The following is an 18,037-nucleotide window of genomic DNA, read 5'->3' on the forward strand; positions in this document are numbered from 1 at the left end:
CAAGGAAGCAGCAAGGCAATACTCGAGCAACATGTGCATAGCAGAGGGCTCCTTAAATACAGAGTGAGACTAATCATAGATTGGCAGCAGGTGTGCACAGAAGTCCGCTAATCCCACCTGCTGGCCAGACTGACACAGAACCGTGACACTGGCAACGTGCTGTAATAACGCAATACCTGAATGTGTGAATGTGAATGTCTCACGGAAACTAAATGAGCGGGCTGAGCCTTTGCTACAGTACTCCTGCACAAGATAACTGGTTGAATTCTGTGTTTCTAAGTCCACAATGCACATTTTGAATGATTTGGCAAACTATCCATTATCTCGCCCGCTTATCCTCTCAAGGGTGGCAGGGGGCCTGACCTATTCCAGCTGTCTTTGGGCAGCAGGCGCGGTACACCCTGAACTGGTTGCCAGGCAATCGCAGGACACACAAAGACAGACAATCATTTACACTCACAATCACACCTAAGGACAATTTATAGTGTTAACCTACCATGCATGTTTTTGGAATGTGGGAGGAAACCAGAGCACCTGGAGAAAACCCACACGGGCACAGGGAGAACATGCAAAAACCACACAGGAAGGCCGTAGTCCAGAATCAAACCCGTGACCTCTGCACTGCGAGGTGGACGTGCTAACCAGTCGACCATGGTCATGATCATTGAAAACATCATGAGGTTCTTTCAAATTTCAAATTGGTTTAATATTATTTAACTACTTTATAGTAAGGCGGCCTAGTGGACCAGTGATTTGCGCGTCGATCTCACAGTTCAGTACCAGGTTCAATTCCAGCTCCGACCTCCCTGTGTGGAGTTTGCATGTTCTCCCTGGGCCTGTGTGGGTTTTCTCCAGGTACTCCGGTTTCCTCCCACATCCCAAAAACATGCATGGCAGGCTGATTGAACACTCTAAATTGTCCCTACGTGTGAGTGTGAGCGTGGACGGTTGTTCGTCTGTATGTGCCCTGCGATTAGCTGGCAACTGGTTCAGGGTGTTTGTGTATGAATGTGTATATGTGTGTATACATCGTCGTTTGTATGGAAGTGTGTATGTGGGAGATGTCAAAATCACTTATGTACATCCAATGGGTAAAAAAAGACTGTAAGAGACTAAACAATGATTTAGCAACAGTATTTTCTCCCTTCTTGGTTTCTGTGTTCTTTGCATATTTATCACACACAAAGGTTTCAGTTCATCAAAAACTTTTTTTAAATCACTCACTAAGGAAATACAAAATGCAGTTTCTAAATGCCAATTTAATTTATTCAGGCACAAAAAAACTGTCCCAATGTAAAAAAGTAAATGTGCCCCTCTCTTGTTTAATCACAAAGTAACTGTGACTAATGACAGTTTTGGGAAAGCTGACTTCAATTGGACAGGCAACACCCTAGCACCACATTTGTTGAACCAAGAAATCACATAAATTGAGTTTGTTGTAAGCTACAAGATCTCAAAAAAACGCATCATGCCACAATCTGAAGAAATTCAAGAAATTAGAAAAATGTACCGGTAATTGAAATTTATCAATCAGAGCCATTACCCACAAATGGATAAAACTGGGAAAAATGACAAACATTCCCGAGTGGTCAACAAGCTAAAATTTCTCCAAGAGTGCGACGATGACTCCTCCAGGATGTTGCAAATGAACCTAGAACAACAGCCAAAGAACTCCAGACTTGGCTGGCCTCAGCTCAGGTCAGTGTTCACGACTCTACCCTGAGAAAAACACTGGCCAAAAATGGCTTCTATGAGTCCTCCCAGGCGAAAAGTACTGCTGTCCAAAAGGAACGCAAAGACTTGTCTCACAATTGCCATAAGACATCTTGATGATTCTCAGGTTTTTTGGCAAAACATTCTGTGGACTGATCAGTCAAAAATTGAACTTTTTGGAAGATATGCGGCCCATTACGTCTGGGGTAAAAATGGCTCAGCATTTGATAAAAAGAGCATCCTGCGAACAGTGAAGCATGATGTTAGCGGTGTGATGGTCTATGACTGCTTTGCTAACCTATAACTTGCTGTGATTGATTGGACAATGAATTCTGGTGTCTCCCAGAAAATCCTAAAGAAGAACGTCCAACAAACAGATTGTACCCTCAAATTCAAGCTCCTACCGGGTCATGCGGCAGGACAACAATCCGAAACACACCTGCAACTCTATTTCTAATGGCTAAAAAAACACAAAATTAAGGTTTTGAAGCGGCCAAGTCAAAGCCAGGATTTGAATCCGATTGAGATGCTGTGGTGTGACCTTAAATGGGCAGTTCATGCCACAAAACCTTCCAATATGGCGCAATTAAAGCAGTTCTTCAAATAAAAGTGGGCCAAAATTCCTTCACAGCGATGTGAAAGACTCATTACCAATTACTTCAGTAATAATTCAGTTATAATATAACAGGCTCAACGTGTGTGTGTGTGTGTGCTTGCGTGTGTTTGTGTGTGTGTGTGCGTGTGTCTGAATTAATTAGATTGGCTTTTTAAAACGGCATTTTATATTTTCTCGAGTTTTCTCTGTATGATATTACAATTGGTTTGATCAACTGAAATCTTTGTGTGTGATAAATCTGCACAGAGCAAAGAAATCAGGCGGGGGGCAAATACTTTTTCATAGCACTGTATGTTCGTCCAGGTATGTGTGCAAATCTTTGTCGATTTATAAGAAACCCTCAGCGTTTCATTATTTTGACTTAAAACATAATCTCTCAGAAAAAAAGCTTTCCGTATGTGCACACACACACACGCACACACATACTCGGTATCTACAGTATCTATCTATAAGGCCTATGCTCTACACATCGTTGTGTCAGTTAAAATAAATAAATACATATTTTAACTGGTCTTGTTTCGTGTGTCGGAAGTGCTGTAGTTCATGGTTAAATACGAAATGCATGCAATATTCTTACGATCTGATTTAATTCATGCTGACATATTGTTCACGTTTTATGATGAAGCAATTTATTATCAGGATTTATGCGTTGCAAATAATTTACCTACGATTGTGCAATTCATGTTTGTATTCATTCTATTCAGTCGATCAGATATGCTTTGCTTTTTGTGTTTACTGCGGCTGGGAAGTGAGGTTGATTTCATCTTCCTGTAGTGGGAGGAGCGACAATCCAGCAGATTTACCGTGAGCAGACGTGGCAACGAATGGCGTCATCAAAGTGAGTCTGTGGTTCTTTATGGGAAATCAAACTGATCCAGCTAGCAGGTGAGAAACCAAGACTTTGCTTGTTGTATTAACAATTTATATAGACCTACTGTCAACAAGACGAGCTCCCCTTAACTTGAGTCTAACTGTAGAAACATCTTCAGAACTTGACTTTCTTTCTGCTTTTTCATGAATAGCCGTGTATACGTGTACTGTACAGCTGTTCTGAACAGTAGTTCAATTGAATTCGCTCGTGAAAATGTGTTCATAATGAAGCTTTGAAAAGGAAATAGCGATGCTAATGGGACCTCGCTCACAGAATCATAATGTTTCAACAAAGTAAAACAATTCCGTTAAGTTAAAAACTGATTTATAGCGAACTTGGAAAAGAAATCCCCGTCATTACTTTGCATTTAGTATTCAGTGGCTATGGTAAATTTACATAGACCTGTTTAAATGTCAGGTATTTGTGATAGATGTAGCGCAATTTATTTCAGAACCTATACTACCGTTAATGTGACCTATATCTGTTCAATTAAATTGAAAAATGCATTTTTTTAGAAAAAGGAAGTAAAAATAAACAACTGAGAAATGAGGTTGCACAAATGTGCACACTCTCTTAAAACTGAGGATTTGGCTGTGTTAAGAATGAACCATCGAATTAAAACTGATGTGAAATCGGAACAGAGATGAAAACCCCTCTCACGGTTTGCCTTCAGCCACAGGTTCTTCTAAAGATATTTTGGTCTCTTTATAAATACACGGGCTTCACTCGAGTGGCGTTGCTACACTTCTACCCAAGAGGCGGGTAAACTCGCGAGCTCCACTCGAGTGGCGTTGCTACACTTCTACCCAAGAGGCGGGTAAACTCGCTAGCTCATGGGAACTCGTTCAACGGCTGGTTGAGTCGAAGCACCTGTGACCAAGGTTTTTTTTTTTTTTACTGAATTTGACACCTCTGAATGTGAGTTAGCACAAAAACGCAACCATTTAAAGTGCCTCCGATGGACCCCAAACTAAACTAGATGTTCTACTGGTCTTTTCTCAACATTTTCTGCTCTCTAAGAGCAGAAGCTTGAATGTTTTGTTCTAACAATGACTTGTTTTTGTTACTGTTTGCAATTCCTGCAACATTGACTAAGTTATAAAGGATATCTTATCTTACCTTGGAAGAAAAACGGCCTCAAAGTTATGCTGCCACCACCATGATTACTTTTTTTTCTTCTTTTTTTTATACAGTGAGCAATGTTCACTGTTTTTTGTTTGTTTGTTTTTTAGATAAAGGAAGTAAAAATAAACAACTGAGAAATGAGGTTGCACAAATGTGCACACTCTCTTAAAACAGGCATATGAAGGTGACAGGAGACCATCTCGACATGGACTAGTGATTGACATTTTATCGGCCAGACCGATTATCAGGGTAGATATTCAGCATTTTGGTGCATATCAGAATCATCTCATACATCAATATATAATGAAAATAACATGCAAAAAAATATTACAGTTTCCGTGGACGTTGAAGGTCAAGGAGATGATGGAAGAGAGTGGGATTGAGACTACACCTCCAACGAGCCCTACACCACCAATGAGTGCAGCTACTTCAGTCAGCCCTCCGCCAATGAGCGTAGGTAGGACATGTTTGGATTATGTTCCTGAGCATTTTTACCGCACAGAAGACACACAGGTTTTCCAGCTACCTCCTTGAACGTGTACTCCGACTCCCACCTTGTTTGCAACCCCCGGTTCTCAGTGTCCACCTTCCGTTTTGCCATTTTTGATGGGAATCTACAAGCTAACGTCACTGCTATGCGTGCGAACGACTGCTGCACTAATATTGAAATAAAGCGGCCACTGCTTGGCGCGTCAGCGTTGCATTGTGGGAAATGTAGTATTGGTGCGTGTAAAAGATCTGCGGGCTCCCGGCTTGCTGCAGTCCGCGGGCCAGTTCCAATAATAAATCAATATCATCCCAGTGGCCACTGAAAATATTCTCACGGGCCAGATCTGGCCCGCGGGCCGGCACTTTGACATATGTGCTCTACAGGGTCTAGAGCAGTGGTCCTCAACTAGAAATGCTGTCGGTCAACTTTTTTTTTTTAATAAGACCAAGGTCCGGTCCCATGCACGGCGGTCATGGGGAGCAGGGCTATATGCCCATTTAGTATGGCCAAGCTTATACAAATCAACACTCCTCACAACCAACCAATAATGGGGTGCATGAAAATAACAAATTTTCACTTTGCCAGTACACAGCAAATAATGAGAGGTATTGTGTTGAGGCACAGGAACTTGTTTGTTTATTGAACATAAAACATATACAGTAATAATTTGACAGAAAATAAGGTAGATAAAAAAGTAAAAAGAAAGAAATCAGTCTTCATTCAACACAGTTATTATGTTCAAGGGAGTCACTTTTATTTTGTTAAGTTGTGCCTGCTTAATAATAGAAATAGCCCTTTTAGGGAAATAAGACATTTTTACTTTAACTTTGTTAAACAGTAGTTGTCTTTTTTTCCCTTAATTTAACAAAAACAAAACAAAATACTAATTTTACCAAAATAAATACTAAACGTGAAAACAAAAATATATTTTTCATTTGTACAATTCCCCTTTTCACATCCCCTCTGAAATCACTTAAAAAATATATCAGAAGAGGAGTTAAGAACCATTTTAAATACTGACACAAGGGAGCACAGGAATGTGCTTCCACTATAGGTGAATGCAATGTCTGAGGCATGCAAATATTATTTGACGCCATTGTGATGCCCATTTACCATGTTGCGGTGTTCTGCTATCAAACAGCTGCAAAGATCCCCGGGTAGACGGGAGCATAACTGCACACAATCGAAACCTCACGCGATTCGTCTTGTCTAATTGTCTGTGTGCGGCTCTCCTAGGCTGAAGCTGTGAGCACACTGTGGCGTCGCGCATGCGTCTGTTTCCTGACACAATCATCCATTTTGAATGCGTGCGTATTGGGATAGACGCGTGCTGACGCGTATGTATGGGCACACCTTAAGTTCAGAGGAGCCAATCAGCGCATCGTATACGCTGACGCGTATGTATGGGCACACCTTCAGTTCAGAGGAGCCAATCAGCGCATCGTATACGCTGAAGCATATGTATGGGCACACCTTCAGTTCAGAGGAGCCAATCATCGCATAGTTATCGCCGACATGCTCTGCTCAGCCAGGGTCTCCAGTGAGTCAAACATTATACACACAAAGTCGCGCTGCCGCGGTCCTCTGCATTACGTCTGTTAGTGCACGCAAAGAATACAACGGATAATTTTAACAAGCGATCGCGGTAATGTGCAGATTATAGTCCACAAATATAAAATGTATAACGTAAAAATCACTTTATAAATTATTATTTTATACAATTTGCCGAGGGTCCGGACAGAGGAGGTCGGCGGTCCGGACAGAGGAGGTCGGCGGTCCGGTCGTGGATCGCGGTCCGCCAGTTGAGGAAGCGGGGTCTAGAGTAACTTTTTATACTGGTTGGCAGTGGTGCACTCAACTGTTTATCTTGGGTGCACCAGCGCTAAAGTTAATTGCGACAACATTTTTGACCGCATCACATTCCCAGAGCTGCCAACCTCTAGAAATTACTTCCTGAACAGTTTATTTTAATTTTACTAATGTAAATTGACGGGTTCATAGGTTTTGAATGGATGGCTCCATGTTAGGAATGGCCAAAAAGAAGAGATGGACTTTGTTTGAACGGAGCTTTTATTTTTCAACGTCTGCCCCTCCACAACTCCCGAACGAACGAGAACACTTTTCTCCGGCTATGAAAACACTTCCTGCTTCTCTTCAGCCAATCGGATGCAAGCAACATAAGAATGTTTCAACAATTATTAAACAGAACATAATTTAGGTAACTATAACATAAAGGAATATAATGCTCAAGTATACAATGAAAATAATAATTTAACATAAGCTTACACTAATTTTAAAATTCTGTCAAGAACATTATAATGGGACTGTGCGCAGAAGAGTTTTACTCTGTGTGTTTAATATTAGTGCGTCAACAAAGAAAATACCGTACTCAAAATTAATTACTTCGCAGGGACATTGCATGTCAGTGTTAATGGTCATTTTCACATGATATTTTCAAAGACCAAAGTAAAAACAAATGAGGAAAATATCACTCACCATAGCTACACTTCAACGATCTGTGACCATTTGTATTCCAAGTATTATCTGAGTGGCTAGCCATATTAGCCATGAGCTCAGCAGCCCCGCTTATACATATGTATATGTTGGCGTAGTTCTTAAAAAATATGGACCAATTGCGTGTTCAAATGCTATTTTATTTTGAGTGATGAAACCTTGCGGCTAGTTCCTTGTCGTAACATAGCAACAAACTCATTGCATTAAGGTCTCTTTCGCCCCTTAAATTGCATGAGCTTCAAATTGTTGCCATGACATTGCCAAAATGTTAATGCGGCACAATACTGTTTGAGTCCAACGCTGTCCATAATTGATGATAATTCAAACACTTTAAAATAATAGGTTACATTTGTTACCCCACTGCTTCCACATGGTGGCACTCACTATCTACGAATGTAATTTAATGGGCGCTTAATGCCGGACGACCTGAGTATATTGACCTTCGTTTGGTGTAAAATATGACAACATTTTTGTAAAACTTTTTGAACTAAGCTGTGTGTCAAGCATGACATTGTTTTTATTGGTGAAGAACGAAAAATAAAACTTGTATGTCATTTCACAGTAGTTGCCTGTGAGTCAGCAACATTGGAGCGGCGCGCAGTTTAACTGCCGGGATTAGGGATTTTGTGAACCAAACTCTGATCACTTCTTTGTGTGTACCGTGCTTGGGAAAATCAAGACTAGGGGCTAGCAGTGGTGATGTGGTGCTCTCAGCCATGCTTAACCACAGCTGCCAAGAACATGGGCTTCGTGAGGCCAGGGAACTCGACAAGCAGGAGTTGATACGGATCCCTGGTAGTTAAGAATCTCAAAAGGAATAACATATGCACATCGTATTTGCAGATAGCTTGTGCAGCCTCTAGCAGAGCCATCGCTCCAGCTGCCGTTGAGGCATCCAACACTGCCACCACATGAAAGTACTTTGGACCATCCTCTGTTATTCCCCTCAGATGGAACTGGGCCTTGATGTGCTGAAACCACAGCTGTGGGTTGTGTTGCTAAAAATCGACCAAGTTGACCGTGGAAGTTTAGATTGCTTGCGTTGAAATCCATCATTTTTACTCTTGTCGGTGTCACCAATTGTGGAGATGAGGTTAATGATGAAACAAGGAGGCGAAGCCAAGTCATGTCTCTTTTACTCTCTACAACACAGGTGTCAAACTCAGATCTGGCCTGCTACATCGTTCTCTGTGGCCCGCAAAAGCAAACATCAAACATAATGTTTCTTGCTCAATACTAACAATGCAAATGGTCTTCACTTTTAAAAATGTTGAGATATTGCAAGAATTTTCTGCTTCCAATCCCACTTTTAAAATAAATGTAACATCAGAAAACATTTTAGAATGAATTTCACATTATTACTCATCCTCAATTTCAAAACTAGTCTGTCATAGATTTGTTGCGTGTTTAATCTGAGGCAACCATACGTTCATTTTGACCTCACACGATGAACGTCAGTCAGAATTCACTTCATTTTTTGGCCCTCATGTCACTGTCCTGTACCATACTTTTTGAGAACCATCCACAAATAGAAATGTTTTTCATAATGAATGTCTAAATGGTTCGACCAGCTTTTGACAAAAACTATCATGCAGTGTTAAAATGTGTGTTTCAGATCCATCAAGCCATCCTATTGCTGCAGGCACCAGCTCAGTGTCCATTTGTTCCCCGTCAATCAGTGCTGTTCCGCTTCCTGCTTTCAGTGGTCCACCTTCCATCTTTCCTCCTCCGCCGTCTTCACTTGCCGGCCCCTATAACACCAATACCTCCGTCTCTGTGCCTCCCCTGGGCTCTTCCACCGGACCACCTTCCTTTTCTCCCGGTGCACCTCCTGTTGGGCCTCTGATTTCTAATTTTTCCATGAGCGCAGGATATGACATTACACGGGGTCATGCTGGTCGAGCACCACAGACACCGCTGATGCCCACTTTTTCCAGCCCAACCTCAATTCCAGGTAATGTGTGGAAGCGCATACTCGTATCAAATTCTGTTGAGCCGGTAGATGATGTCATGTCTTTCTCTTCATGTCCAGGTGTACTTTCTAACCCTATGGTTCAGCAGCCTGCCATGACCGGGGGATTAGATGCCAGATCCCCAATCACTTTCCCTGAGGAGCAGGAGGATCCCAGAGTATCTGCGGACAACGGTGGCAATAGAGGCTTATGGGGCTTTTTCAAGGTTAATGTGTAGTCATGTTTTGGCTTTTTTTCCGCACCTGTTTACTGAAAAAAAATTCTTAAAAAATATGGACCAATTGCGTGTTCAAATGCTATTTTATTTTGAGTGATGAAACCTTGCGGCCAGTTCCTTGTCGTAACATAGCAACAAGCTAATTGCGTTAAGGTCTCTTTTGACCCATAAATTGCATGAGCTTCAAATTGTTGCCATGACATTGCCAAAATGTTAATGCGGCACAATATTGTTTGAGTCCAACGCTGTCCATAATTGATATGTCAGAAATTGAATAACTGTAAACAGAATATCAAAGGCATTGTTAAATTGTGCTGACATTTGAGTTTTTTTCTTGTTTGCCTACTTGTTTACTCACAGTCAGTGTTGTCTTACCGTATTTTCACGACCATTCGCCGCACTGTATGGTTGGGCGCAGTCTCATTAATGGGTGCTATTTCTGTATTTTACACATAGACAAAACGCACTGTATTATTGGCCGCAGTTTTATAGTGGTAAAACATACGCCAGCTTAAACATACGGCATGCATGCGCACACGCTAAAAACACGTTAGCTTGAAGCATACGGTAGCATGCCAAGACATACAGATACAAGCAAAAAACAAGTTTTTAAAAAGGCAACGGAAGCAAAACTGTGTTGCGTTGTATTTTATTTAGCCATCGTACAATGTACTCACGTTTTTCGATCAATCATCACCCAGAAATACATCAAAGTCCTCATCCTTTGTATCAGAATCGAACAATTGTGCAAGTACCGGTAATCCATCAAAAATGGCGTGTTCCCTCTCGTTGTCAGAGTCACTCTCTCTCATTGCCATGTGGCTCCGCAGAAATGTGCCGGCTTTGCCAAAAACTCGGACAACAGTGCAAGCAGACACGTTCGTCCAAGCAGCCACAATCCATTCGCAAATTGTGGCGTAACTCGCCCAGCGCTGCCTCTCACTCTTTGTAAAGTCGTGTTTGCCATCAATCATTCATTGTTCCCATGCCGTTCGCATCTTTACTTTGAACGCCTGGTTGATGCCGATGTCCAGCGGTTGGAGTTCTTTAGTCAAGCCTCCGGGAATAACGGCAAGCTCAGAGTTCATTTGCTTGACTTGGTTTTTCACCGCTGCTGTGAGATGGGCACGCATGCCAAAAGCATAACCGATGGCTTGAAGTTTGAACTGAGCTTCGTAGGCGTGTCTCTTTGTAGAATTTATTTTCGGGGGTTCTTAGAAACCAAAACCGAAGTTGTTTTGCAACAATGCACATTGCCACACTCTATACAGGTGTTGGTACCTGCTTGGGGCGACCCTTTAGCGTCCACTTACACGCCCACCCTTCACTCATTGGCGGACTGCTCCCCCGGATGCCTTTCCTCTCTCACGTCTGCCTTCGCTCTCGCTCTCTTTCTCTCTCTCCCTCTCTCTCTCCCTCTCCATATGTGTATATATACACACACCCACCCTTCACTAATTGGCCGACTTCTTTGCTGCATGCCTGTCCACAGTCACTTCCGCCTTTTCTCTATATAAACAGCGTGTCGACTGTCAGTCAGGTTTGGGAACTCAGCGCATACACAAGACCCTCCGCATCATAAGGCGTCCTGTCCATTTTGGAGAAAATTTAAGAATTTAATGGCGCCTTATAGTCGTGAAAATATTAATTTTACTTGTGATCAGCAGCAGTTTTGGGAAAATGTTTTTTTTTCTGTCCAGTAAATTTAGATGTTAATGAATATATTTTAGTGGTTCAGTGGCTAGGCGGCCTGGTGGTCCAGTGGTTAGTGCGTCAACGTCACAGTGCAGAGTTACAGGGTTCAATTCCAGCTCGGCCTCCATGTGTGGAGTTTGCATGTTCTCCCTGGGCCTGCGTGGGTTTTCTCCAATTACTCCGGTTTCCTCCCACATTCCAAAAACATGCATGGCAGGCTGATTGAACACTCTAAATTGTCCCTAGGTGTGAGTGAGATGGTTGTTTGTCTCTGTATGCCCTGTGATTGGCTGGCGACTGGTTCAGGGTTTCCCCCGCCTACTGCCCGAAGACAGCTGGCATAGGCTCCAGCACCCCCAGTTTTTCATGTTTCTTGTGCAGAGCGTGCCTGTTAAGTCCTAATTGCCCCATGGGGATAAATAGTTTCCTGAATCCCCATGACCTTTGTGAGGATAAGTGGATCGGAAAATGAATTTAATGGGTTCAGTCGCTCCTGAGTCAACCACCATCTGCTCTGGGTTTGCTGGTCATTTGTGATATATATTTTGAAAATAAGTTTGCCCACATTAGAAATAATGGAAATAGAAAAAAAATCATCTCATGCTCCCGTCATTGTAAAATCTTAAATTTACATTTCATATTTTTGTGTTGACTTAGCCCTGATGCTTATTGACCAATCTTGTCAGGGCAGGCAAATACTTCTCGCCCAATGACACAAGCACAAGTGTCCCAACTGACTCACCAGTGCAGTCTTTTATTTTGGTGAAGCACTCCTTCAGGGTCAGGTACTTGTCAGGCTTCAGAGCGATTCATCTCTGTTTATGTGCAAATTCAGAAGACTATTTCTCCTGAAGTTTTACATTTCACAGGCTCCTCAATTTACAGATTTCACTTGCCTTTTAAACAATAGTGAATGTTGCCCCTTCTTTGCCCAGTAAATGTTGTGACAATAGTGTTCTTTGTTTTCTCTGTAGGGCGTCGCTGGGAACCCTGTTGTTAAAACAGTCCTGGATAAGACCAAACATTCTGTAGAGTCAATGATTACCACCCTGGATCCTGGCATGGCTCCATATATCAGTAAGCTTCTCTTATAAGAATTACTCAAAAAAGATACCTTTAAGTGTCACAAAACGGCCAATGATAGTAAAAGTCACATTTCATATCTTCTTTGATGAACAAGGAGATTGACATGCCACAAAATCTTAGCCTTGTTTTCTTTCATACAAAAACAGGTTTTAGATCAACTGATGACAATTAAGTTTAAAGTGTGTGTCCTTTCTCCACAGAGTCCGGAGGGGACATTGACATTGTTGTGACATCGGATAAAGAGATGAATGTTGACGCAGTTCGGGATGCTTTTCAGGAGGTTTTTGGAATGGCCATGGTGACAGGGGAAATTGGCCCTTCCAACATTGCCCCACAGCCTGTGGGCTATGCGGCGGGGCTCAAGGTCTGTTCACTCAGTTAAAAAAATATATTTTTCTGTTGGTTCAGAACAGTATACATGTGTCATGTCGGTATTTCCCCCTTTGTGATACATTTTTGTGTTTTTAACCCTTAACTTTTTAACAGTGAATTTCTGATCATGCAAGTTTTAACCCTTTCAGGGACAGCGGTTAGTTACTACAGTGGACAGCTTATCATGTTGTCAGTTTTCAGGATGCATGAATGGGTTAATATCTCACAAAGGCAACTATGGTAAATGCTCTCTCTCTCTGTCTCTTTATTTCTATCCATACATACATTCTGTATATGGTTTGAAACCTTGGTAAAGGATGCGGGGGGGGTGGGGGGGCGACACTTTTTCACTGCACTGTATTTGTTTGCGTAACCAGTGCAGACTACAAAACAGGCATCAGTATGTTTGTACCGGGCATGTATTGAGCCTGTCAGTGTTCCCAATAATGTTGACATGAAATATTGGGGAAGGGGGCTGGTAAACAAAAGGTGCTCTCCTCTCAATTGTGTATTCAATCCAGATGTAAATACCTGTGAAATAATAGCGGAAATGTTGATCACTTGGAGTCACCTTCGATGTCAAACTGAAATGTGTTTAGTCTACACTGCAGGGGTGTCAAACACATTGTTGTCGCGGGCCACATTGTAGTTAAGGTTTGCCTTATGAATTTTGGGAAACCACATAAATGTTTAATCACCTCCACATATTACATACACAGTGCCCAACAAATAACTCGTTTTAAAATCAGAAGACCAGAATAATGACTTTTATTGTGGATTACATATGACAAATTGAAATTTTGGTTCAGACTTTAGCAAGCATCATGGAACTTGACATGCTTGATTTGCTTTCGCGGACCACATAAAATGATGTGGTGGGCCAGATCTGGCCCCCGGGCCTTGTCTTTGACACCTGTGGTCTACAGCTAAATTAAAGGAATTGACTCCATTGTTCCAAAACTTTTGGAGGGGGTTGGACGTCCCCACATTAATAGTATGGTTGCCTCAGAGCCAAGAGGTTCCAAACCTAGTACCATGTAAATAACCTTTTGATCCACCTTTCTTTCTTGTGTGATGCAGGGGGCTCAGGAGCGCATTGATAGTTTGAGAAGATCGGGTGTGATCCACGAGAAGCAGCCAGTGGTCTCAATGGAAAAATTTATTGCTGAGCTCTTTCCTGACAAGTAAGACACTCCTAAGAAGTTAAATTTTGTACAGCCACTACAATACAATACAATACAATACATGCTGATTTATATAGCGCTTTCACAACAGCGGCAGCTGTAACGAAGCGCTTTACAAAACAGTTGACATAAAGTAAAATAATAAACACAACACATAACACGGACAGCCGTGCAGTCCTAACCACTTTTCCGTCACACGCTTTGTTGTTTGAAGCAGTTTGAGATGAAAGAGGAGAGAATCAAATCCTTTAACCAGTGGATCAGAGACGTCATGCTCAAAATGTGCACACGTCGGCTACAAGCTAAGTTTCAAAGTCAACAAGAAGCTGTAGCATCCATTGACGAAAAAAGAGATTGGTTCACTTCTCCTGTCCCATGGAAATCCATTTCAATTCCAAGCGGCGCATCGGCGCGCTTCGCCAACACTCCTCTCTCCTCATCCTCAACTTCAGCGGCCATCCATCCAGCCGCACCAACGCCAACTGTCCAACAGCGCTGACATAGCCACTGAACAAATCGGGGTTGTGAAAAATGCTGCCCATTACTGGCGCAAAAAACACAAGCGCCCCAGGTCTGTCCAGCACCGACAGTCAATGGCGCCGACATTCCTCCCAATCAAAATCTGTGCTGGTACAGGTGTGCTGCCGAGAAGGCGCAACCACCAAGCACAGATACTGCTCCTTTGACGAATGTCGTGGCCAAAAAGCGCTGAAAACAGTCCATATCAGGTCCACACAATGAAACAACAAACAGCATGTGACAAAACAAAAGAGAAAAACAGCAAAAAAGAACAAAAAAGCAAGGCTCTTGAAGAGCACTTGCCGAAGGCTGCCTACTCAGGCGCCATCTTGGGGGAAAAAAAAAACCCACTCACACACTCTCTCGAGTTGTGATGACATGTTTGTAAATAAGTTCAGTTCGCTTTTTGAAACTATAAACCTAGGACAAAAGATTTCGAGATTGCATTGTAACTCTTGTCTGGGGAGTGTATGCAAATCATCACGGAGGAACCTGACATGGGATAGTAGGGGTCTTTGTTGGAGGAAGGTCGCAAGGCGGGATGGCTCACCAGTTTCTACTGGTGTGCCTAGGCTTTCGCTTGGGCAGCAGAGGTGTTTCTATCATCTATCAATGATGTTGCCGCTCCTCCAACCTGAGATTGGGTGCGGCCGTGTGTTGCTGCAAACTTTAGTGCTTGGTCATTAGCTGACTCGCTTGCTTCAGCAACAGCCGGTATCATTGCTTGGGGCTTCTGTAGGACGAACTTGATCCTCTTACAGCAGATCTGTGATGGTAAACTGTGTGTTGGGTCCATGACCGGTCAGATTTTACAAGCAGAACCCAAATGCAGTACACCAGACCACCATAATTATTGGTTATGACTTTTAATGTCCGATGTGACAGCCCAAAGAAAAACTCACAATATAGTTTTTGGAAACTGATTCTACAGAAGGGCAGTTTGTGGTCGTAGCAACAATTAACTCTGCAAATTCTATTTTTCAGAGAATCACTTAGAACAAAATGATTTCTTGATGATTATTTATTTGAATAGTCAAATGATCCCCCACCCCTCTACATACAGAGACCCGCACTTGGGTTCGTACCAAAATTTGTCTTAATGTAGAAAAATTTCACGACTTGAAAATGCTGTTTTTGTCTACAGGTGGTTTGACATAGGCTGTTTGATCCTGGAGGACCCTGATCATAACACACGAGTGGAGGTCTTCACGCAGGCAACCCCTCTGGCTCTCGAACATGTCCAGCAGGTACACATAAGTAATTACCTCAACACATCACTGCAAATGGATAAGTGAATGGCAAATGTGTCATTATTTAGGATAAGAGGATAATTGCAATAGAAGGTGGATGATTGGCTATGTAGTTACAATAGAATACAGTAAACCCCGACCATCACAGGACTTATGTTCCAGGAAATCCACGATATAGAATTGCCCTATGTAAATTCTCCCTTTTTTTTTGTATTTATGGCATTTTTTCTGTCATTTATGTAGATCTATAAATACACTTTAAAATCACCCATTTGCATAAATATTGTACAGTGTTGAGTGCCTCTCAGAAAGTGTGGTGCAGCTGTGTGACATGAGAGCCCAAAAATAAGCATGTTCAAAAGCATGCCAAAATGATATGTGCTTTAAATCAAACCTTCCTGCAGTATGCGCTGAATAAATATAGTTCACTGGCGCTCGTGGTCGATTTTATTTTGTCATATTGGAGCACTTGGTACCTGAGCACTCGGGTAAAACAAATAAATATATACAGTATGTTTGCATTTGAACACCTTCACTGGCTTCATACAAAGATATTCAGTTGGAAAAACTCATACAAATTACCAATTGTACAGAGAAAATAAAAGAATGGTCAACTATGGCCGTCATGTTAGTTGTTACTTTTGAGGCACAATAGACACCATCAAATGATCACTGTCGCCTTCGCACAATACGTAATGCCTGCTGCTGAATTGTGTGGCGTTGAAATTCTGCCAATGCACCCGCGTGATTTAACCAAAGAAATGGTGAGTGCAACTAGCATCAAATAATTCTTCGATCTATTTAATGTGTGTTACCAAGACAAAAGAGCCCACGCTAGACACGGCGCTTGACGGAACTTTTAAAATATTACGTCCAAGAAATCTGAATATTGATTCATATGTAGCTCCCTCAGGATGTAGCATGAAGCGCATTTTTTTCGAACTAGTGTGTTTAATTCATTGAGGTCTAATTTGTTATAACAGGTATTTTTCTGAGAAATGCATTTTTCAATTGTTCATCACCGCAGAACAAAATGGCCAAACTGCAGAATAATATGGTGATGTTGGTTGTTTTGCTAACAAGATATAAAATGTGTTTGTCATCTGCATCCAGGCTCAGTCCCTGACCCCTCCAGACTACAGCCTTCGATGGTCCGGTCTTATGGTCACAGTAGGTGCCGTCCTAGAGCGCAGCCTGCCCAATGTAGATAAAACAGAATGGCTTTTGGCGATGACTGGAATGACACAACGGCAGATGATCTATAGTGCTGCCAAAGCGTTGGCTGGAATCTACAAACAGAGGCTGCCACCCAGGACTGCATGAGGCTCAGCTGAATTTTGTGTCTGGGAGCATTTCAGGACATTTTGAAGGAGTAGGAAACTGACAGATATTCATTCTTCAATTAGATCAGTCACAGTTTCATGTTTTTCCTCTCACTGAGCAAGACGGTAATGGTATAAATGTTAATTGACATTCCTACACAACTGGATTTTACTCTTGCATATCACTAAGAATAAAACAATTTTAGAAAGTAATCATAATCTGCTCATCTTTTCTGACATTATATATTGGTATGTACTTGATGTGAGGTTTTGTCATTGTTTACCTTGTTTGTTTTTGTCCCAGCTGTTGTTTTTAAATGGAAGGCGTTTAGAATCATACAATATTTGGCCCAGCCTTTTGCATATGATTCAGTCCGAACAAAACCAAAAACAAATGCTGAAACGGTAACCTGAATCATTGTGCCGTATTGCCTTATTAAAATATACAGTATGAAGGGTCATCTCTGCCACTTGTAAAAATAAAATCAAATGCAAACAAGAGAGTGTCTGGTGGTCCCATTCTTTCCAATTACCGGTAGTTCTCACAGTGCACGGTTTACACACACACATCTGGGCGAGCAAGCGATTTTAAAGGAGATATCTAAAATTGTCGTTTCATTTACTTTTTACTGAGGGGTGAACAACTCTTGCTCTGGAAGACAGTGTCAATTTGACATCACAAAAAGCTGCTCTATTTGTTTACGACTTAGCTTTTTTCAAATCTAGTCATAAAATTGCTAAGCGGAGCAACGAATTTGGCGAGACTGAGTCACACTTGCTTTGTTGCAATTCCCCATTCCCTGTCCTTTTTTGTTAAGGAAAGCCTTTATCAGCGTCTGTATAAAGACTGCTTTTTCATTCTCTTTTTTTATTTACATACAACAGAAGCAAAGCATCAATGAAAGCGACACAAGAGTCATTAGTCATGAAATAAGGGCTTACACATACAGTACATGTTCAAAAAGGAGCGGGAAATGTATCCTTTCCTAGAACTTTAATCTTTATTAGGTAATGAATCCAGGTATATCAAACATTCTTTTGTAGATTTCATATGCATTTTTTTAAATAACATAGTCCACAATAGGGCGGC

The 18,037-nt window shown here is 41.8% G+C and overlaps 1 protein-coding gene across 1 annotated transcript; it reads left to right on the forward strand.

The window, feature by feature from the left end:
• Window positions 1-3,086: 3,086 nt before the first annotated feature.
• prrc1 (proline-rich coiled-coil 1) lies at window positions 3,087-17,446 on the forward strand. Its single transcript, XM_052050129.1, has 9 exons — window positions 3,087-3,214; window positions 4,659-4,782; window positions 8,945-9,283; window positions 9,362-9,507; window positions 12,189-12,291; window positions 12,501-12,664; window positions 13,753-13,856; window positions 15,520-15,622; window positions 16,739-17,446. Exons 2-9 carry the CDS (start codon window positions 4,686-4,688, stop codon window positions 16,946-16,948), a joined length of 1,266 nt encoding a protein of 421 aa, XP_051906089.1. The 5' UTR covers window positions 3,087-3,214; window positions 4,659-4,685; the 3' UTR covers window positions 16,949-17,446.
• The last annotated feature ends 591 nt before the right edge of the window (window positions 17,447-18,037 follow it).

The sequence above is a fragment of the Hippocampus zosterae genome, chromosome 18, assembly GCF_025434085.1.
Source record: "Hippocampus zosterae strain Florida chromosome 18, ASM2543408v3, whole genome shotgun sequence".
NCBI lineage: Eukaryota > Metazoa > Chordata > Actinopteri > Syngnathiformes > Syngnathidae > Hippocampus > Hippocampus zosterae.

Bases quoted from the DNA above. Each gene is read 5' to 3' on its own strand.
- prrc1 (XM_052050129.1), top strand. From the start codon at position 4,686: ATGATGGAAGAGAGTGGGATTGAGACTACACCTCCAACGAGCCCTACA. The intron at 4,783-8,944 runs GTAGGACATGTT...TGTGTGTTTCAG, and splicing joins CCCTCCGCCAATGAGCGTAG to ATCCATCAAGCCATCCTATT. The intron at 12,665-13,752 runs GTCTGTTCACTC...TGTGTGATGCAG, and splicing joins GCTATGCGGCGGGGCTCAAG to GGGGCTCAGGAGCGCATTGA.